This window comes from Coturnix japonica, chromosome 9 (assembly GCF_001577835.2).
Source record: "Coturnix japonica isolate 7356 chromosome 9, Coturnix japonica 2.1, whole genome shotgun sequence".
NCBI lineage: Eukaryota > Metazoa > Chordata > Aves > Galliformes > Phasianidae > Coturnix > Coturnix japonica.
In genome coordinates, this window is record NC_029524.1 from 7,990,791 (window position 1) to 8,006,073 (window position 15,283).

The following is a 15,283-nucleotide window of genomic DNA, read 5'->3' on the forward strand; positions in this document are numbered from 1 at the left end:
CCTCTTTCTATTTCAGTTCATTTAAAAAAAAAAAAAAAAAAGAAAGTAAAAATCATGCTTTTAGTAGATCAGGAAGAGGACAAAAGTATCTATTCACCTTCACCTTCAGAATTTGGAGGGCATTTTGGTCATTCATTGATGTGTGCATTATGCAGATAAGTCTCCTGGAATGATCTCTATCTGATAGCTGGACCTGGGAACTTTGCCATCCTGGTTGTTTGGTTTTCATTTGTTTGTTTTGTAATGATGTACAATTTAATTCAGTGAACGCTCTTAAATGGTGCTTCAGACATTCACTGCATAACTTCTTCATCTTCAGTTAAGTAACACAAAGGAAATGATATTTTAGGTCAAGCAAATCTCATTTAGGTTGGTTAATACTTTAAGTGACTAATGGTGACTTGCTGTGGATTGCCACAGAGATGGGAGGAAAAACCTGAGAGAACTCATTAGCAACTTCCCATGTTGAAAGATCACTTTCCGAGGCGTGTATACTTGACCTGTTTATCCTACAAACCTCCCACTAGTGGCAGTTTTCCTTTGTTCTATTGTCGTGGAAGGATATCTTGTTTCAGAGTAAAAATTCATGTTTACTCAACTCAGATAGGAAGTTTCAGCACCTCTGCTCTAATTTTCTCCCCTCAAAGTGCATCTCATGCTACAGACACCGTGGGAGAGTTTGAATCATTGTGACTGCCCAAGTCCTGCTGGAAGAATGCATGTCTAGACAAGTGCACATAACTAGCTGGATGTTTCATTTAACGTTAAATCTCTAATGATATTTGACAAATTACACATGCATCATGCTGCTAGTAGATTCTTCTCATAGGTTCTTCCAACACTTTGACTCCTTGCCAGTTCAGAAGGGTTTGGATAGCAATAACCAAACACAGTTGGACAAATACTAGGTAGGTATTTTTGTCCCAAGAGAGTGTAAACATAGTTTTTTAGCAGCAGCAGTTACAGTCTATGCCTTATGCTGACACTACAGCTATCATTCCCAGGACCCGCAATGCAAACATGAGGCATAAAAAGGACCATTTTCTGATCTGAGAAAGTCTAGATTTAAAAAGCCCAGGTAAAATGTTCTTGTTAGGTGCAGTTCATTCAGATTAGCAGATTTCTGTCAAGCCCAGAGTGCTTGGTTTAGAATGTCTTGTGTTAGAGCAGAATTTCTGGCTCTAGTTCTTGCAGAACAATCTCTTGTTGTTACAAGGAGGCCCTGAAGCTTGACAACAGTTCTGTGTGGCTGGGAACTGCTCTTTCCTTAAAATGCCAGCCATGGGCCTCAGTAAAAGAGCTCTGCGGCAGCTGACAGGAGCTGTACAGTGGGTTGGCCGATGTCGTCCAGACCAGACTTTGGAAATGTTGCCATTTCCAGTTCCAAGTTATGCTTGAAGCCGACAAGGAGGAACCTCATAGGAGAGGAAAAAGACCTTGGCAAATGTTTATCAAAGGGAGTTAAAGCAATACTGTTCTTGCCAGGACTCTAAAATGTCTCTTAGAGAAATCAAGAGTTGAAGAACTAAGGTCCAGAATGTGTTTTAAAGGTATAGGGTGGATAAGCAAGGTGACTGTGTTATACAGGATATTCTGTGAGAGTCATTGTGGAAGGACCTAAAGCTGTGGCTTCCTTGGGAAAAGAGTAGGACAGAGGGAAGCCCAAGCCAGCTGTTTTATGCAACCTTGGTTTAAATCTTCCCTTAGGAAAGTCCCCATAATGTACCTCCTTAGTGCTGAAAAGCTACACTGCTTGCAACACTTGAGAAGGCCCGTGTCCATGGCCACTCTGCTAATGCTTTTGACAGAGCCATTAAATGATATTAGCTAACATAGATACAATTTATTTATGTAGTATGGTAATCCAAAACAAACAGGTGTTACTGGGAAGTTTTGTGCTAGTGTTCTTGTAATACGGAACAAAATCCTGATTGTTTCAAACAACTACTTAGCAGGCTGGAGCTATGGAGTGCTCTAAATGTCAAGTCTGGTAAAACCTTCAGTCAGTGAGTTCAAGGTCAGCCTCAAACTTTACCACTTCACATCATTTGGATCTTCCTTCTCGCTCTTTATTATGTCTTTTTGGGTGATACATTCTATATCCTCTCAAGTGATTCCTTCCTTTCTTCCTTACCTTTATGGAAGTTAGGCAGAAAATAAGCAGTTCTCTACTTCTTTAGTGTTCAGAAAGATTAGTTGTAATGTTTTCTTTGATTATGCCTGAATTTCTTAGATTCCTCCCTTCCTTTTTAGATTAGAAGGAAGATGGAGTTGTACTGAAGCAAATTTAATGTAATCAACAGCTCAGATTGGTAGGAAAATTCTTCTCTTTTTTGGGGGGCTATTTTTCATCCATTGTTCCAATTTCATTTTTTGCCCTCAACTTTCAGAGGCCTACTACTGTGAAAAGGTGATTGAGTACCAAAAAAGACTGCAGGACAGAATAACATTAGTTTTGAACTAGAGAGATCTCCCTGTAGAATACCAGATATTCAGCTTTTTTTTGGTCTTGTAGTAAGAAGCAGCAGGCAACCATGATAAACCAAATCATACCATTCTCTTCATAGCCTGCTCTCTCATAAGATCAGAGGTTTAATTCTTCCATGACTGCATCAAACAGTTTTCATTCAGTATTATTTCTAGAACCATTCCTGATGAGGTGTAATACATACTTAGTGAAAACTGTTTTCTTCCTTCACGTGAGGATTTTAGTCAGGCAGTCATGCAAGTGCTACATGTAATGAAGTCACTGTTGCATCACAGTGACGTTAGAGAGACTGAACAAGTTATGTGTGGAACTTTTGTGCTTTGGATTTATTGCATATTTCATCACTGAGGATTATGCAATGTCTAAATCCCCGTTTTGGCTCTGCTCGTATGTTCCTTTGAACTGCTGCCTTCTCCTGCCCTTTGCTCTGCTTTAAGCAATTGGAAATTACAGAAGGGAGTTTCCTGTTTAGTTCTCTTTTTCCTGGTTGATCATGTATTGCTATAATTATTTATTTTCAGCAGTCTGTCCAAGGACAGTAGTATCAAACAAAACATCTTGTTGTGTAGACAGCTAAAAATGGAAGTTTTGGTAAACTACCAGTCAATTAAAAATTGTCAATACAATACTAATTTTAGACAACAGGTAAAGACATAAGCAGTGTCTAACATTACTGTAGGTAAGAGATGTTTATTTCAGTTCTATTTGCTATTAGACCTAAGCCCATATAAGAATGACTACAAGATGTAGAATACTAACTAGTGATTATAAAATCCCTCTTCTGTGTTAATATTAATGATAGTAGATGGTATGCTTTAAGCCTTGCACTTGTATGACTTCTGGAATCTCATAGCAGAACCACTTAGTCAAACAGGTTACCACTGTGGGACCATATTTTCAAAGCATTTCAAGCTGTTTTCCAAATCAAGTGCAGTTCTAAATTTCCCAGGGGTATACAGCTTCTCATGTGCACAATAATAATAATACGGGCTTGATTACAAACTGGTGAGGAACTCAAACAAAAGATCACGCTCAGGGCAGGGTTGTGGCCAGTTAGGTTTGAAGGAATTCAAACTGAGCTTTCACATCCTCTCCTGAACAACCTGTCCTGGTGCCTCATCACCATCGCTGTGAAGATGTTTTTTCCACTGTTGGATACAAATTTCCCTTCTCATAGCTTGTGGCTGTTGCCTCTTGTGCTTTGTGCTGTGCCCCAGAAGTCAAAGAGACATCTTGGGGCATCCTCCCCCAAGATGGCGGCACCTCTCTGAGGCAGCTGGGTGTGGGACGGGTGCAGGAGCGCTGCTGGCCTGCACTCAGCATGCAGCTCTACCATAGGGCTGTCTGTGGAGACCCCAAACTACATCAGTGCTGGGACATTAAAAACATCAGTTTTGGTCCAGTGCTGCCCACCCACAGCTTAGATGTCTTGCAGACCTTTAGTGGCTGCCTTGGAGCTTGCTACCCATGTTTCCATTTTCTTTGAACATGTAAATCTTACCAGTTTTATTTTTTCCTCCCTCTCTCCTTTATATATATATATATATATTTTTTTTTTTTTCATCCCTGTGATTGTGTTGTAAATGTGAAGACAGATAAGATATGGTTATGAGCTAGGTAAGTCAGGACCTGCCAGGCAGCTTACTTCAGCCATTTGCTGTGCACCTTCTGTTGATTTTTAACTACACTGAGCAAATAAATTGAAGGTACTTTGTACAAACTAAGTACTAAAAAAGAAACATTTTCTTCTGAATCTGAGGCCCTTATGGTGACTTCCACATCTTAACCTGGATTCTTTAATCAAATGATCTTTGAGGTGAAAGGAGTACACCCATGACACAGCAGCCATCTGTGACACTAGGCACAGCACCAGCAAAGGGCTCTGATAGGAACTGGATGTGGGATGGAAACTGCCCAAGGGCAGGGGTATGGGCTGAGCACTAGCTGGGTTTCAACATTGCTCCAGTATCCGAACTGCTTGTACTTAATTAGGAGTAGGTGGCGGGGGTCAAAGTTCTGAATAATGAATCTCCTTTTCAGACAAAAGTTTTACGAGTAATTTTCATTTTTAACTTACTGCTTGCTTGGTGCTTTTGATGATCATGATGCTAATCCACAGAGCAGAAAATGTTCCGACAATCTTAGAAAATTCTCTTTCCGAAAAGGAGTCTTTCCTAGTTTCAATGCTAGAGTGAAATAAGAGGGTGGAAACAGAGGAATGAGGTTTGATAACCCAATGCCTAATTTCCATAGCTTATTGACTGAGACTGGATGGTGTGACTTCCTGCTTAAAAATAAATAAATGATAGGCTGTCACTGGACAACCATTTGAAAAGAAAATAAGTGGGGTGATAGAGAATCCTTCACTGCCAACTTGACACTTCTCAGTATCAGTTTAGAAATAAGTTATTCATGTTTAACAAAGGAGAAAAAAAAAAGCTGTCAACCTAGAGATCAGTCATTTCAGATGTTATCATTCTGGTAAGGTATTTTGTTGCATTGGCTAGTGCTGACAGCTAGTGCATAGAACAGTTCAAGAAGCATACTGAGAGCGTTGTGATTTTAGCAGTTATTTGTTTACGTGGTGTTCTACTATGATACATAAAGCAGTTTTATAGAGCAGTATGGGATCTTTATTGTCTTTATTCCTGCCCCTTGACCAATGGCAGTGGCGTTGAGTGCAAGCATTACTAACTTATGTGAGATGTTGTGTGTGTTGCAAGGCATGCACCGTAGCTGTATGAACTTACCTGAGTTCTGGCCATTATGAAGAGAAATGGATTTATCTGAATATAAATCTGTTCTAATGTTGAATTTTATTTATCTTTTAAGTTTTTCATTTTTAGTATGGAATAACAGGAATGTACGCTTTGTGAGAGTTACTGACAGTCTATGAGGAATAGGATGTATGTAATTCTGAACAGACTATGACTGCATCCTTAAGTTCTGACTTAGGAGAAGCCACGTAAAGCTCAGCTTACCCTGTAACTACCTGGAGCTGGCAGCAGCTACAGTGTACTTCATATGACCAGGATGTGGCCTGCAGCCATCACATTCCTTTCACATGGGTCACTAAATGGCACTGGGAATAGCATAATCTTCAGTTGCAGCTCAGAATGTGCTTGCCTCTCTAAATGAGTTTTTCCCCATCCATGCGGCGCACTTTAAAGTTAGTGTGTTTTGGCTGAATGTTCAGGAGTAATCAATACTCCAGTGCAGTTTAGCCTGGGGGGGTAAAAGGATACAACTGTGACTTAGGAAACAGTGTTGATGTGTTTGGAACAGTACAGACAATTTCCAGTGGAACAGCTCAGATGTGTAACAAATGGGCAGAATGTGATGAGAGTGAGTATATTGTAGAAGAAACTCTAAACAAACCCATTTCCATGCATCCTCGATAGAGCCCAAGAAGTTCTGCAATCTAGAGCTCAGAAAGCGGTCATCTGGAAAGTCTTGCCCCCAGGTTGGGTTTATTAAACTAGGGCAAAGAAAAGACACAGCTTCTCTAAGTAATATTTGGTTACCTACATTTGACTTTCTTCATTTCACAACCCACACTCCTACCCCTAAAAATATATGTTTCACCCACAGAACCATTACCTCACAACCTTTTATTTCCTCCTCTTTTGGGTTGAATCTTATAACCTACTTTAAAAAAAAAAAAAAAAGTCCCCAGCATGCCGCTATCTCTGGTTATAGCATCAGGAAGGAGCACTCAGGTTGGGCATGATGGAATTTGCCGTGGGGAAACCCAGTGATGAGAGTGGAACCCGCCCGCGTGTGAATTCCCATGGCTCTGGCAGCTGCTTTATAAGCAGGTGGAGAAGTGTTGAAGCTGGCAGTGCAGGCAGGCTGCGAAGGAGCATTCCTTGGAGCACAGCTGCTGCTTGGGGTGAACATGTCTTCCGTCAGCACCAAGAGTTTGATTTTGGCTTCTCTGCTGGGGCTGCTGTTGCTGCTGCTGTGCAGTACCTCCCAGGGTGAGTGAACTTGGGCACTCTGCCCCAGGATGTGGTTCTTATGATACTTTGCACCATGCCAGCTGTGTCAGGGTGTGCATGTTGGCAATAGTATGAGGGAGTGGGGGATTAATTCAGCAAAGAGTACTGCCTAATCTAACTTTTCTGTCAAAGGGGAGCTAGAAAGTTAGGGAGCTGAAAAACAACGCACCCTGGCAGCACGTCAACATAGTCCAAATGGTTTTTGTTGACATAACTCTTTCTTTCTTTCCAGCACAAAGCAACCAAGATTGCTGTCTGTCTTACACCAAAGCCCGTCTGCCTCGGAAGGTCATTAAGGGCTTTACTGAACAGCTCTCTGGTGAAGTCTGCGATATTGATGCCATCATGTAAGTTGCCTTTCAGAAGATCCTGTGGGGTTTTTTTGCTGACAATCATATATTAACCTTAGGAAGTCTGTCAGTGTAGGAACAATGGTCTGAATTGTAGATATGTGATTTTTCAGTAGACAGGGACTGCTAACCCATAGGACAGCCATACAATAATTCCAGATAATGAGTCTGTTTAGGAATCACTGTGCAGACAAGGATGTGTTTGTCCACAACCTGAGATACCTTGCCTACACAGACTGTTTCCTTGACAAAACCTTGCATAAACCTCGTAACAAACTCAAGTGAGACTTCTTAATTCACAGAGATCAGAATTTTTTCCTTGATGTTTTAGACCACCTAAATGTTTACCTGACATCTTAGCATGACAGCAAATATTCTTTTCAGTCTCACAAGTTATTTCTTGTATCTAGCAAAGTTCTTGGTCTCAGTAATTACAACAAATTGATCATAATTTTAGGTTGCAAGAAACAGTCCCTAAGACTGAAGCTATTATGTGTAAGCTTCATTGGGATAATACTACATTGTTCATGTAGCATTGAAGGCATTGTAGAGCATCGCATATCAAACCAATATTTTCTAAAGCAAGTGTTATTGTTTATCACATAGAGTGACTATGATGTGTGTTTTTTATTAAATGCAGCTTCAGAGTATTTATTAGCAATGATTTCCAATGTTTATTTACCAATATCCTTATCATTATTTCTTTCCCAGCTTCCACACCAACAGGGGACTGAAAGCCTGTGTAAATCCTAAGGAAGACTGGGTGAAGAAGCATCTTCTTTTCCTGAGGTATGAATCTCAATATCTAAATACTACTAGGCTGAGACAGAGCATGTCTAGAAGTCTTTCTCTTGCACCTCCACATCTCCTGAGGGCTTCTTCTGAACTCAGACATTCTACTTCCTGTCATACGTGTCTTTTCCTATTTAGAGTTCTCATAGGATTGGTCATATCATTTGTCCCTTCTTCTACCTGAGCTGTTCTCTCAGTAGTAGGTGCTATAGCTTGTAGAGAGAAACCCGTAATTGGTCTGTGGCTGAGGTGGTAATTTCTGTGTGTTTTCTTGTTGTTTTTCACAGCCATAAGCTCAAGAAGATGTCAATGTGATACAGTTTCCAGCAGGGAACTAAACGCAGACCTGGCTGAAGAACCTCTTGGTTGAGGTTGTCATGTTGTACACTGTTGTGTGCTTACTCACCACTATCTCTGGCTTCTTTGGAACCGTTGAACTTCTGGAGTTGATTCATATTGCATCACTCTTTTGCTTGAATTAAGCATTTTGTTGATGTTTTTAGGTTTACTAATATGACACGAGTGCTGTTTAATAGACTTCATTAAGCTATTGTACAGAGCGTGCATTGTATTAGGCTTATTGCATAGCACTATTGTGTTGCTCAGCATTTGTAAATCTTTGTAAAGGTTATTTATTCTGTTTATTTTGTTACTTCTTGGCACTATCTTGTGCCAAAATTTCCCTTTTAACTGGAGTTAGCATTATAATACTTTTCAGGCTATTGTTTAAAAAAGTGCTTGTGGGGGGAAAAAATGGAAACTGGAGTTAAAAATAAATGTTTAAATCTGCACTTTGTGGTAAGTTTATTTTTGTCATTAAAAGAGGTGAGGTCACCTTGAGTACTTCTGTAGGTACTTGGGAGCATTGGAATTTATTTCAAGTGTGTTCACATCTGTTAAAGCCTCTATTCACCTTGCTCTGTTTGCTCTGTGGGTAGCTATGAAATCCGTAGTACACAACGCTTTCCGCTTCTCCAGGGAGTGGTGGTACATGAAGACTTTCCTTGACATGAAGACTTATTTATACCTCAATCTCACACTAATAAGACTTGAGGAATTTTCTTTTACTGGTTTATTCAGGAGAAACCTTACATCAGCAAGCTTATATCCCATTCACTGGCAAGGCTTGTGATTGCAGTAAGAGTCTGCTCTCAACTTACTCATCTCTAGAAGAGAATTTTGCAGTGCTTTCTTCCCCTTTGCATTTCCTCACATATTAGCATATTTAAATATACCTGGTCGAGCTCTGTAGCCAGTAATGTATTATAAATGATGTATGACAAAAGTAAGGAATCTTCAAGGAGTAGGTAAGATGTGAGTATCAGTAAATGGGGGAGACTACTCAGCTCTGTCGCTGTTATTACGTGGCTCATACAGACTTCAGGGATGTGATCTTTCAATATCTAAAGGCTCTGAGCAACCTGATCAAAGCTGTAGGTGACCCTGTTCATTGTAGGGGAGTTGGACTAGATGCCCTTTAAGGGTCCCTTCCAACTCCTATGATTCTATGACCAGGTAGGCTGTGTAACTGTACTCAATGTCAGTACCAGTGTCTTGCAGATAAATCTATGCCTTGACGTCTGATACCTTTTAGTCATAGAGATGGAAATATTAATTACATCTAATTTCAATTTAAATTTAAAATTATTTTTCAGCTTCTCTCTCAAGGACACAGGGGTGGTTTGTATGGTGTTTGTGAATGTGAGGCTGTTGATTCTGCTTTTAAAATTTGATAGGACTTATGCAATCTGCTTCTGGCCCTGTAGATCTGGGAACCATCTATTCTCTGTGTGTTGTGAAGCTCTGTGATTAATTTGCTTTATTCTCCAACAGGTGGATTCCATATTCCTTATATTAAGGATATCAAGTAAGAGCCTATTGCCCTCCCAGATAAGCAATTATCCAGCATGTTGCCTGGGAACTCCCAGGACTTTTTGATAGGGCTGTGGCAAACCACAGAACTCTGCCCCGTTCCTTCAAGCTCTGGGGTGGGCTCTCAAAGAGCTCATGAGCTGAATTATAGACTGGAAGATGGTGTAGACACAATAAATGGGCTCATGTTAAAGTGTCAGAATCTGAGGTTTTTAAAAGACTACCTTGGGAATAGGTGTGTCTCCCACTCCAGTGCAAAGCAACCATGTTTGCTACCTTGCCTGCACACAGCAAAATGCCTCCTCTGGTTCCCATTGGTTTCTCAGAGCTGATGTCAGCAAAACTGTGAAGATATTGCTACTGTACAAGTTTCCACTATGAAGAAAGCAGTATGACCAACACTGATCAGCATTGCCTAATACATGAATGACTGGATCTGAATCTGTTCCAGTTCTGGATATGGATCTTTTTGTACTTAATGGAAAAAAGTATTTAAATACTATACTGTCGTATCTGTTATAGTTCTTTGAAATTACCTCAGGGAAAAAACCTATATAGTAAAATGTATACAATGAGGAATGGCTCTTAGCACGCATCTTTATCTGCCACTGCATGTTATGTGTTTACATATGCCGAAAGAACAGTAGGTGTTAACAAAAGGCATCAGAGATGCTGATGAGAAAAATAATTGTTGTGTGGGGAGTGATTCTGCTCTGAAAGAGTATCAGTCATTCTCCTGATTTCATTTTGCTGTTAAAATATAAATCCTGTTATATCTCATGCGCTGAGCAAGTGCTAACAAGTTGTTTGCTGAACTATTGTTGATTGTGCCTCCTAACAATGAGCTTTTGTTGCTTCTCACCGTTTTTTTTTCCTTCTGTCTACACGGACTGGGGGTCATAATGCGTGTGAGAGTCCAAAGGGAATGGTAAATATGTTTTTCTTAAACTGAGGTGAGCGTGATTTCAGGTACAATATCTCACAGAAAATCAATCATTATTGGATGTGCTTATTGCCAAAGACACTTCCAGCTCTTTTGCAGGGGAGTTGATAATTGGTCAGTTACTTTCTATTACCAGCACCAACTAGCCCTCATCTAATTGAACTTCTGAACAGGAATGCATTGATCAGCTGTAATTTTATTGAAAAGTGAATCAGGGAACTTCTGAACCTAGAAAGACTTTTAGGCTTATGAAGCTGTTACTTGATTTGAATGGCAAACTCCCAGCTGGATAAACACCAAAACAGCACAGGTGGTTAATTGTAAAAAGTCTTCTGTATGCTGATCTCAGCTGTGTTACACCCTGGCAGATTTACCTCAAATATCAAGCTACAAGCATCATCTTTTTTCAAGATATGAATTATAAAAGCGGTTTTCAGTCTTTAGATCAAAAAGCAGTTGCTACCCATGGCAAATGTACTAATAAAATGTAGACACACAGATTTACACAGATTCAAAAGTGTGTTCTTTTGTTACGATTTCTGTGGTTCTGGGAGGTGTCAGCTTTAGTTGTCCAGTGTGACAGTCCTAATAAGGCTTTAAAACTGATGAATTTGTTCCTTGTACATGATTAAGTGCAGATAACTTCCTAGGAGCTGTGTATTTCTCATGTAGCTACCAGCAACAAAATAAAGCTCTTTGAAGGTTGTGAAGAACAACTGACTTTGGTCAGATATGCTTGTGGAAAGAAAGGAGGAGAAGAAAGGAGGGGAAGCAGACGAACCAGTTCCTGGCAATGGGAAGTGTGTGGCACTTGGACTTCCCTTGTGAGAAAGCCTGAATGATAAGACCTGGTTAAAAGATGGTTACAAGATAAAGTAACTTAGGTAAAAATGATTCATTTAGACAGAGAGTGGTCATGAGCCAAGGTAAAATAATTTTATGGCATTCTAGTACAATTTAATTTTAAATTTTATATCCTTTGGTATTTTCTGGAAGATAAAAATCAAAACACAGATGGTTATTGAAGGAATGTGGCTTACAAGGAGGTAAACTACGTACCTAGAACTCATATAACAAATGTTGAGATGAAAATGGAAATCATCATTGAGAGTCAAGGACAGAGGAACAACACAAATGTGTAAAATGCTCTAGACTCACAACTCAGAAATAGCAAGGTGCCATGGATCAAACAGTCTAATTACACTTGTGTCAGTAGAGATGGGTTCAAGTGGCCCAATTTACACTGAAATTGTCAATTACAGTGTCAAGACTAAACCAGTAGTTTAATATCTTTGCAGTATCATTGGTCAGGTACAGAGTTAGTGAAATCAACATAAACTTACAAAGGAAGGGAATGGAAATTTGAGAATGATAAATTTTTTGTGACAGATAAAATCAGAGCTGTGGAGTGGCCAGTATGATGACTTCTACTATTCACTCAAATGTGACTGTTACATAACATACGTAAGGAATATAAATAGGCTGAATATAAAATGCCATGTAGACCTGGAAAAAAAATTACATTTACTAAAACTGGCTGAAAAATATGATTATGTGTCCCAGTGGGCACTTGAATACTTGAGATTATTCTGACTAGGAATAAATGGTCTCTCCCTTCAGAGGGAAGTATATATATATTTATAAAAGCTGTTTGAGAAAATGTCAATCTCAGAGATGCTCACACTATAAGATAGCTGCAAACTGTTACAAGAGCAGGCAAAAATGTGTTAATTTTAAAGTGAGTAGGGCTGTATGAATGCTAGTTACATTGAATGAATGATACACACACATATATGATACTATCTGAATTACATAAAAATGATGGTTTAAAAAAATGAGAATACGTGATACACAGAGACAACATAATAGGACTCATACTTAGTGAAACATATACAAAAATGTGGAAAACTTTATGGCTTTTGTGAAATTCTTAATTCATTTTGGCATTATAAAAGGAGATATAAAAGACCAAATGAGAGATTTTGACTTTTTATTTAATTTTATTGTTATTATTACAAACATAGTGGTGAAATAAACACATTTTGACTTTTATGAAGCTGTGTATTCTAACACAAAGGGGCTTTCCCTACTTATCTTCATCAGTTCTATTATAGACTTAGTAGAAATCCTGTTATTTATCAGGAGTTCTTGCTTCCACCTTACTCAAACTGGTTTGACTCAACTTTGTGTTAGGTAACTTCAAGAGAAGTTCTCCATTTGCCTCCCTAGGTTCATCCAGATCACTCACTGCTTTTCATCTTTCGGCTCAGTCTGACCACAGAATACTTGCGTAATTATCTGATGCCATCAGCTTTGCCACCTTGACAACCTGATAAAGAAACCTCCTCAACTGTGAAGGGTCCTCAGCCTCCTCACAGTCTGGACTATGAAAAGAAAGATGAAAGGCATTTCTGAGTTCTCAGAGAGGGTAAGATGAATATATATTTTGGGGGGGAGGACGGGGGAGGGAAGGAAGAGCTCTGGGTTTTTTTTATTTAAGTTCTTTTGGTGCCATGTCTACCCATTAGTGTGGTGAGAAAGAAAGGAAAGAAAGCTCACTCTTAAAACGTGGAAAGGAAAGCTTTTCAGCTAAGTGAAAAACTGACAGAGAGAAGTAAGAATATATAGAATTAGCTCAGCTGTGGGAAATTGTAAGAACTGGTAGATGGACATAAAGAGCAATGAACAGATCAGCTGTTCTTTTCCTGTACTTACTGTCTCCCCATAGATGAACAACACATGTGCGTGTTCATGTGAAAAGAAACCTGTGACATAATTCTTAGGTGAATAGCAACTCTCTCTCTATGTGTATTTTTTTTTTTTTGGCATAACTTGAAATTGATGAAAGCATCCATGCAAAGATGAAAAACAGAATCTTTGGGAAAGAGTGCATTTTGTTTACATACAGTCAACTTGCTGTCGGCTCTTTCTCCCAGAGAAGCACTTAACTCACATACAGAAAACTAGAAAATCATCTCCTGCATAGAGTTTTAACATTTTCGTGGCTCTGGTACCATAATTAGCATTGATAATAACGAAGCAGAAGTGAGAACTTGTACTGAGAAGATGTACTAACGATGCAGAGGGAAGCATACAGGGGTATCTGTTTGAGTAGCAGGAAGTAGGAACTCTATTCTAGAATAAAACAACCTTGAAAAAAAATTACCTAAACCCATTTAATTCACCGAGCAGAAACAAGGAAATATCAGAGCTCAGACTTACTGCACCTTGCAATTATGAGAAGGGACAGCATGCAAAACTCCCCTTAGTAAAAATTCACTGCACCTATTACTGACATAACAAAAATAGGAAGTGGCTTTCTACATTTTTCCCTTAACTCAGACTACTCTTGTGCTGGCCTTTCTGATTTAGTTCAGCATACCGCAGACTGACCTACTTCAGAACAAGTGGGTCACGATGCAAGTTTAAATCAGGAAGCCTTAAACCCACTCTTCTCTGCAAGCGAGAGTGTGTTTGAGTCAAAAAACACTTTCTTCATATTATTCTTCTTAGGATGGTGCTTTGGCTCGGGAAAATAGAGATTTTGAGAATTTGTTTGGCAGAAAGAACCCAGATTTCTCAACAGGAAATTCTTTGTAATTGTATTAACTTTGCCCCATGCTATCCAGCACCCTCCAGCATTCCAGATAAGCATATTTCGCAGCCTTTCAAAGGCATTTTAATATTGTCTGATAGTGAGGTCTACAGTATACAACTTTCTGCCATTCCTGCAAACTGCTTACAAAAGCAAAAATACATAGGGAGCAACTGATGTGTGCTCTTTCCAACATCAATACTTTTGATCTCTTTACCTAAAAGCCGATGAAATTCCCTTCACCATAGATTGGTGCTGCCTAAAGTCTCTGTGGGTAATCTGACCTCTGCTCAGCTGTAGTTTGTCAGAAAAGCTTACTGTTTGTTACCATCTATTTTGCACACAGGTCTGTCCTGGGGCAATCTGGGAAAAACCTCATCTCAGCATAGCATAGCTCAGAAGGACATCAATTTTCTCGAGTTATTCTATAGGAGTAGAGTATACAGTGCCACCACGTTGGTGCCATGATGTCCCAGAGAAGGGGAATGAGTGTCAAGGCCTGATTTGCCGGATGATGACCCCAGCATCATGACTGCTTGCTACCTCTGGGTGGTGCCGAGCTGTGAGGCATGTTCTTGGATGGAGATTTGAAGGGAGAAGGCGAGGTGAGAATGTGCTGAGCCACCAGGTGCTGATGTCATGGGGCTCAGCGGCCATTCCACTTCCCTCACCCCTGCACAGGCTGGGCTGTATTTGTCCTTCCTGAGTCTTATGAAAAATGGGGGAAAAAAAAGAAAAAAGCTCGTGGTAAATGATACACAAAATCTTGAAAAAAAGATATTTCTTGAGAATGTCATAGCAATTGATGTAAATATCATCCTGAAATGCAGGACTGAAAAGATGCATATAATATATATTAAATTCAAATAGCAGGTGCTCCTCATTTTTGTTGTATAAAAGTTCAAAGCCCTTAAATTAGACTAAAAATGCAAACATGACAATTCTAGTTGAGGAGAAGCAAAGGGGCAGGCTCTGATCTCTGTTTAGTGATCAGAAATAGAACTTGAAGGAATGGTATGAAGCTGTGACAGGAGAGGGTCAGGTTGGACATCAGGAAAAGGTTCTTCACCCAAAGGGTGGTCAGGCACTGGGACAACCAGGGAAGTGGGCACAGCCCTGAGCTTGGCAGAGTTCAAGAAGCATCTGGACAATGCTCCCAGACATATGGCTCTGATTTTTTGCGTGGTCCTGTATGGAGCCAGGAGCTGGACTCAGCGATCCTTACAGGTCTCTTCTAACTTG

General features: G+C 39.7%; 1 protein-coding gene across 1 annotated transcript; it reads left to right on the top strand.

The window, feature by feature from the left end:
- The first annotated feature begins 4,044 nt into the window (after positions 1–4,044).
- CCL20 (C-C motif chemokine ligand 20) lies at positions 4,045–8,422 on the top strand. Its single transcript, XM_015871389.2, has 4 exons — positions 4,045–6,468; positions 6,722–6,836; positions 7,551–7,628; positions 7,919–8,422. The coding sequence occupies exons 1-4, from the start codon at positions 6,387–6,389 to the stop codon at positions 7,944–7,946; spliced, it is 303 nt and encodes a 100-aa protein (XP_015726875.1). The 5' UTR covers positions 4,045–6,386; the 3' UTR covers positions 7,947–8,422.
- The last annotated feature ends 6,861 nt before the right edge of the window (positions 8,423–15,283 follow it).

What these genes read in the sequence shown, in the direction of transcription:
- CCL20 (XM_015871389.2), top strand. Translation starts at nt 6,387, where the DNA reads ATGTCTTCCGTCAGCACCAAGAGTTTGATTTTGGCTTCTCTGCTGGGG. An exon ending in GCTGTGCAGTACCTCCCAGG is followed by an intron (nt 6,469 to 6,721) that starts GTGAGTGAACTT and finishes CTTTCTTTCCAG; the next exon opens with CACAAAGCAACCAAGATTGC. An exon ending in AAGCATCTTCTTTTCCTGAG is followed by an intron (nt 7,629 to 7,918) that starts GTATGAATCTCA and finishes TGTTTTTCACAG; the next exon opens with CCATAAGCTCAAGAAGATGT.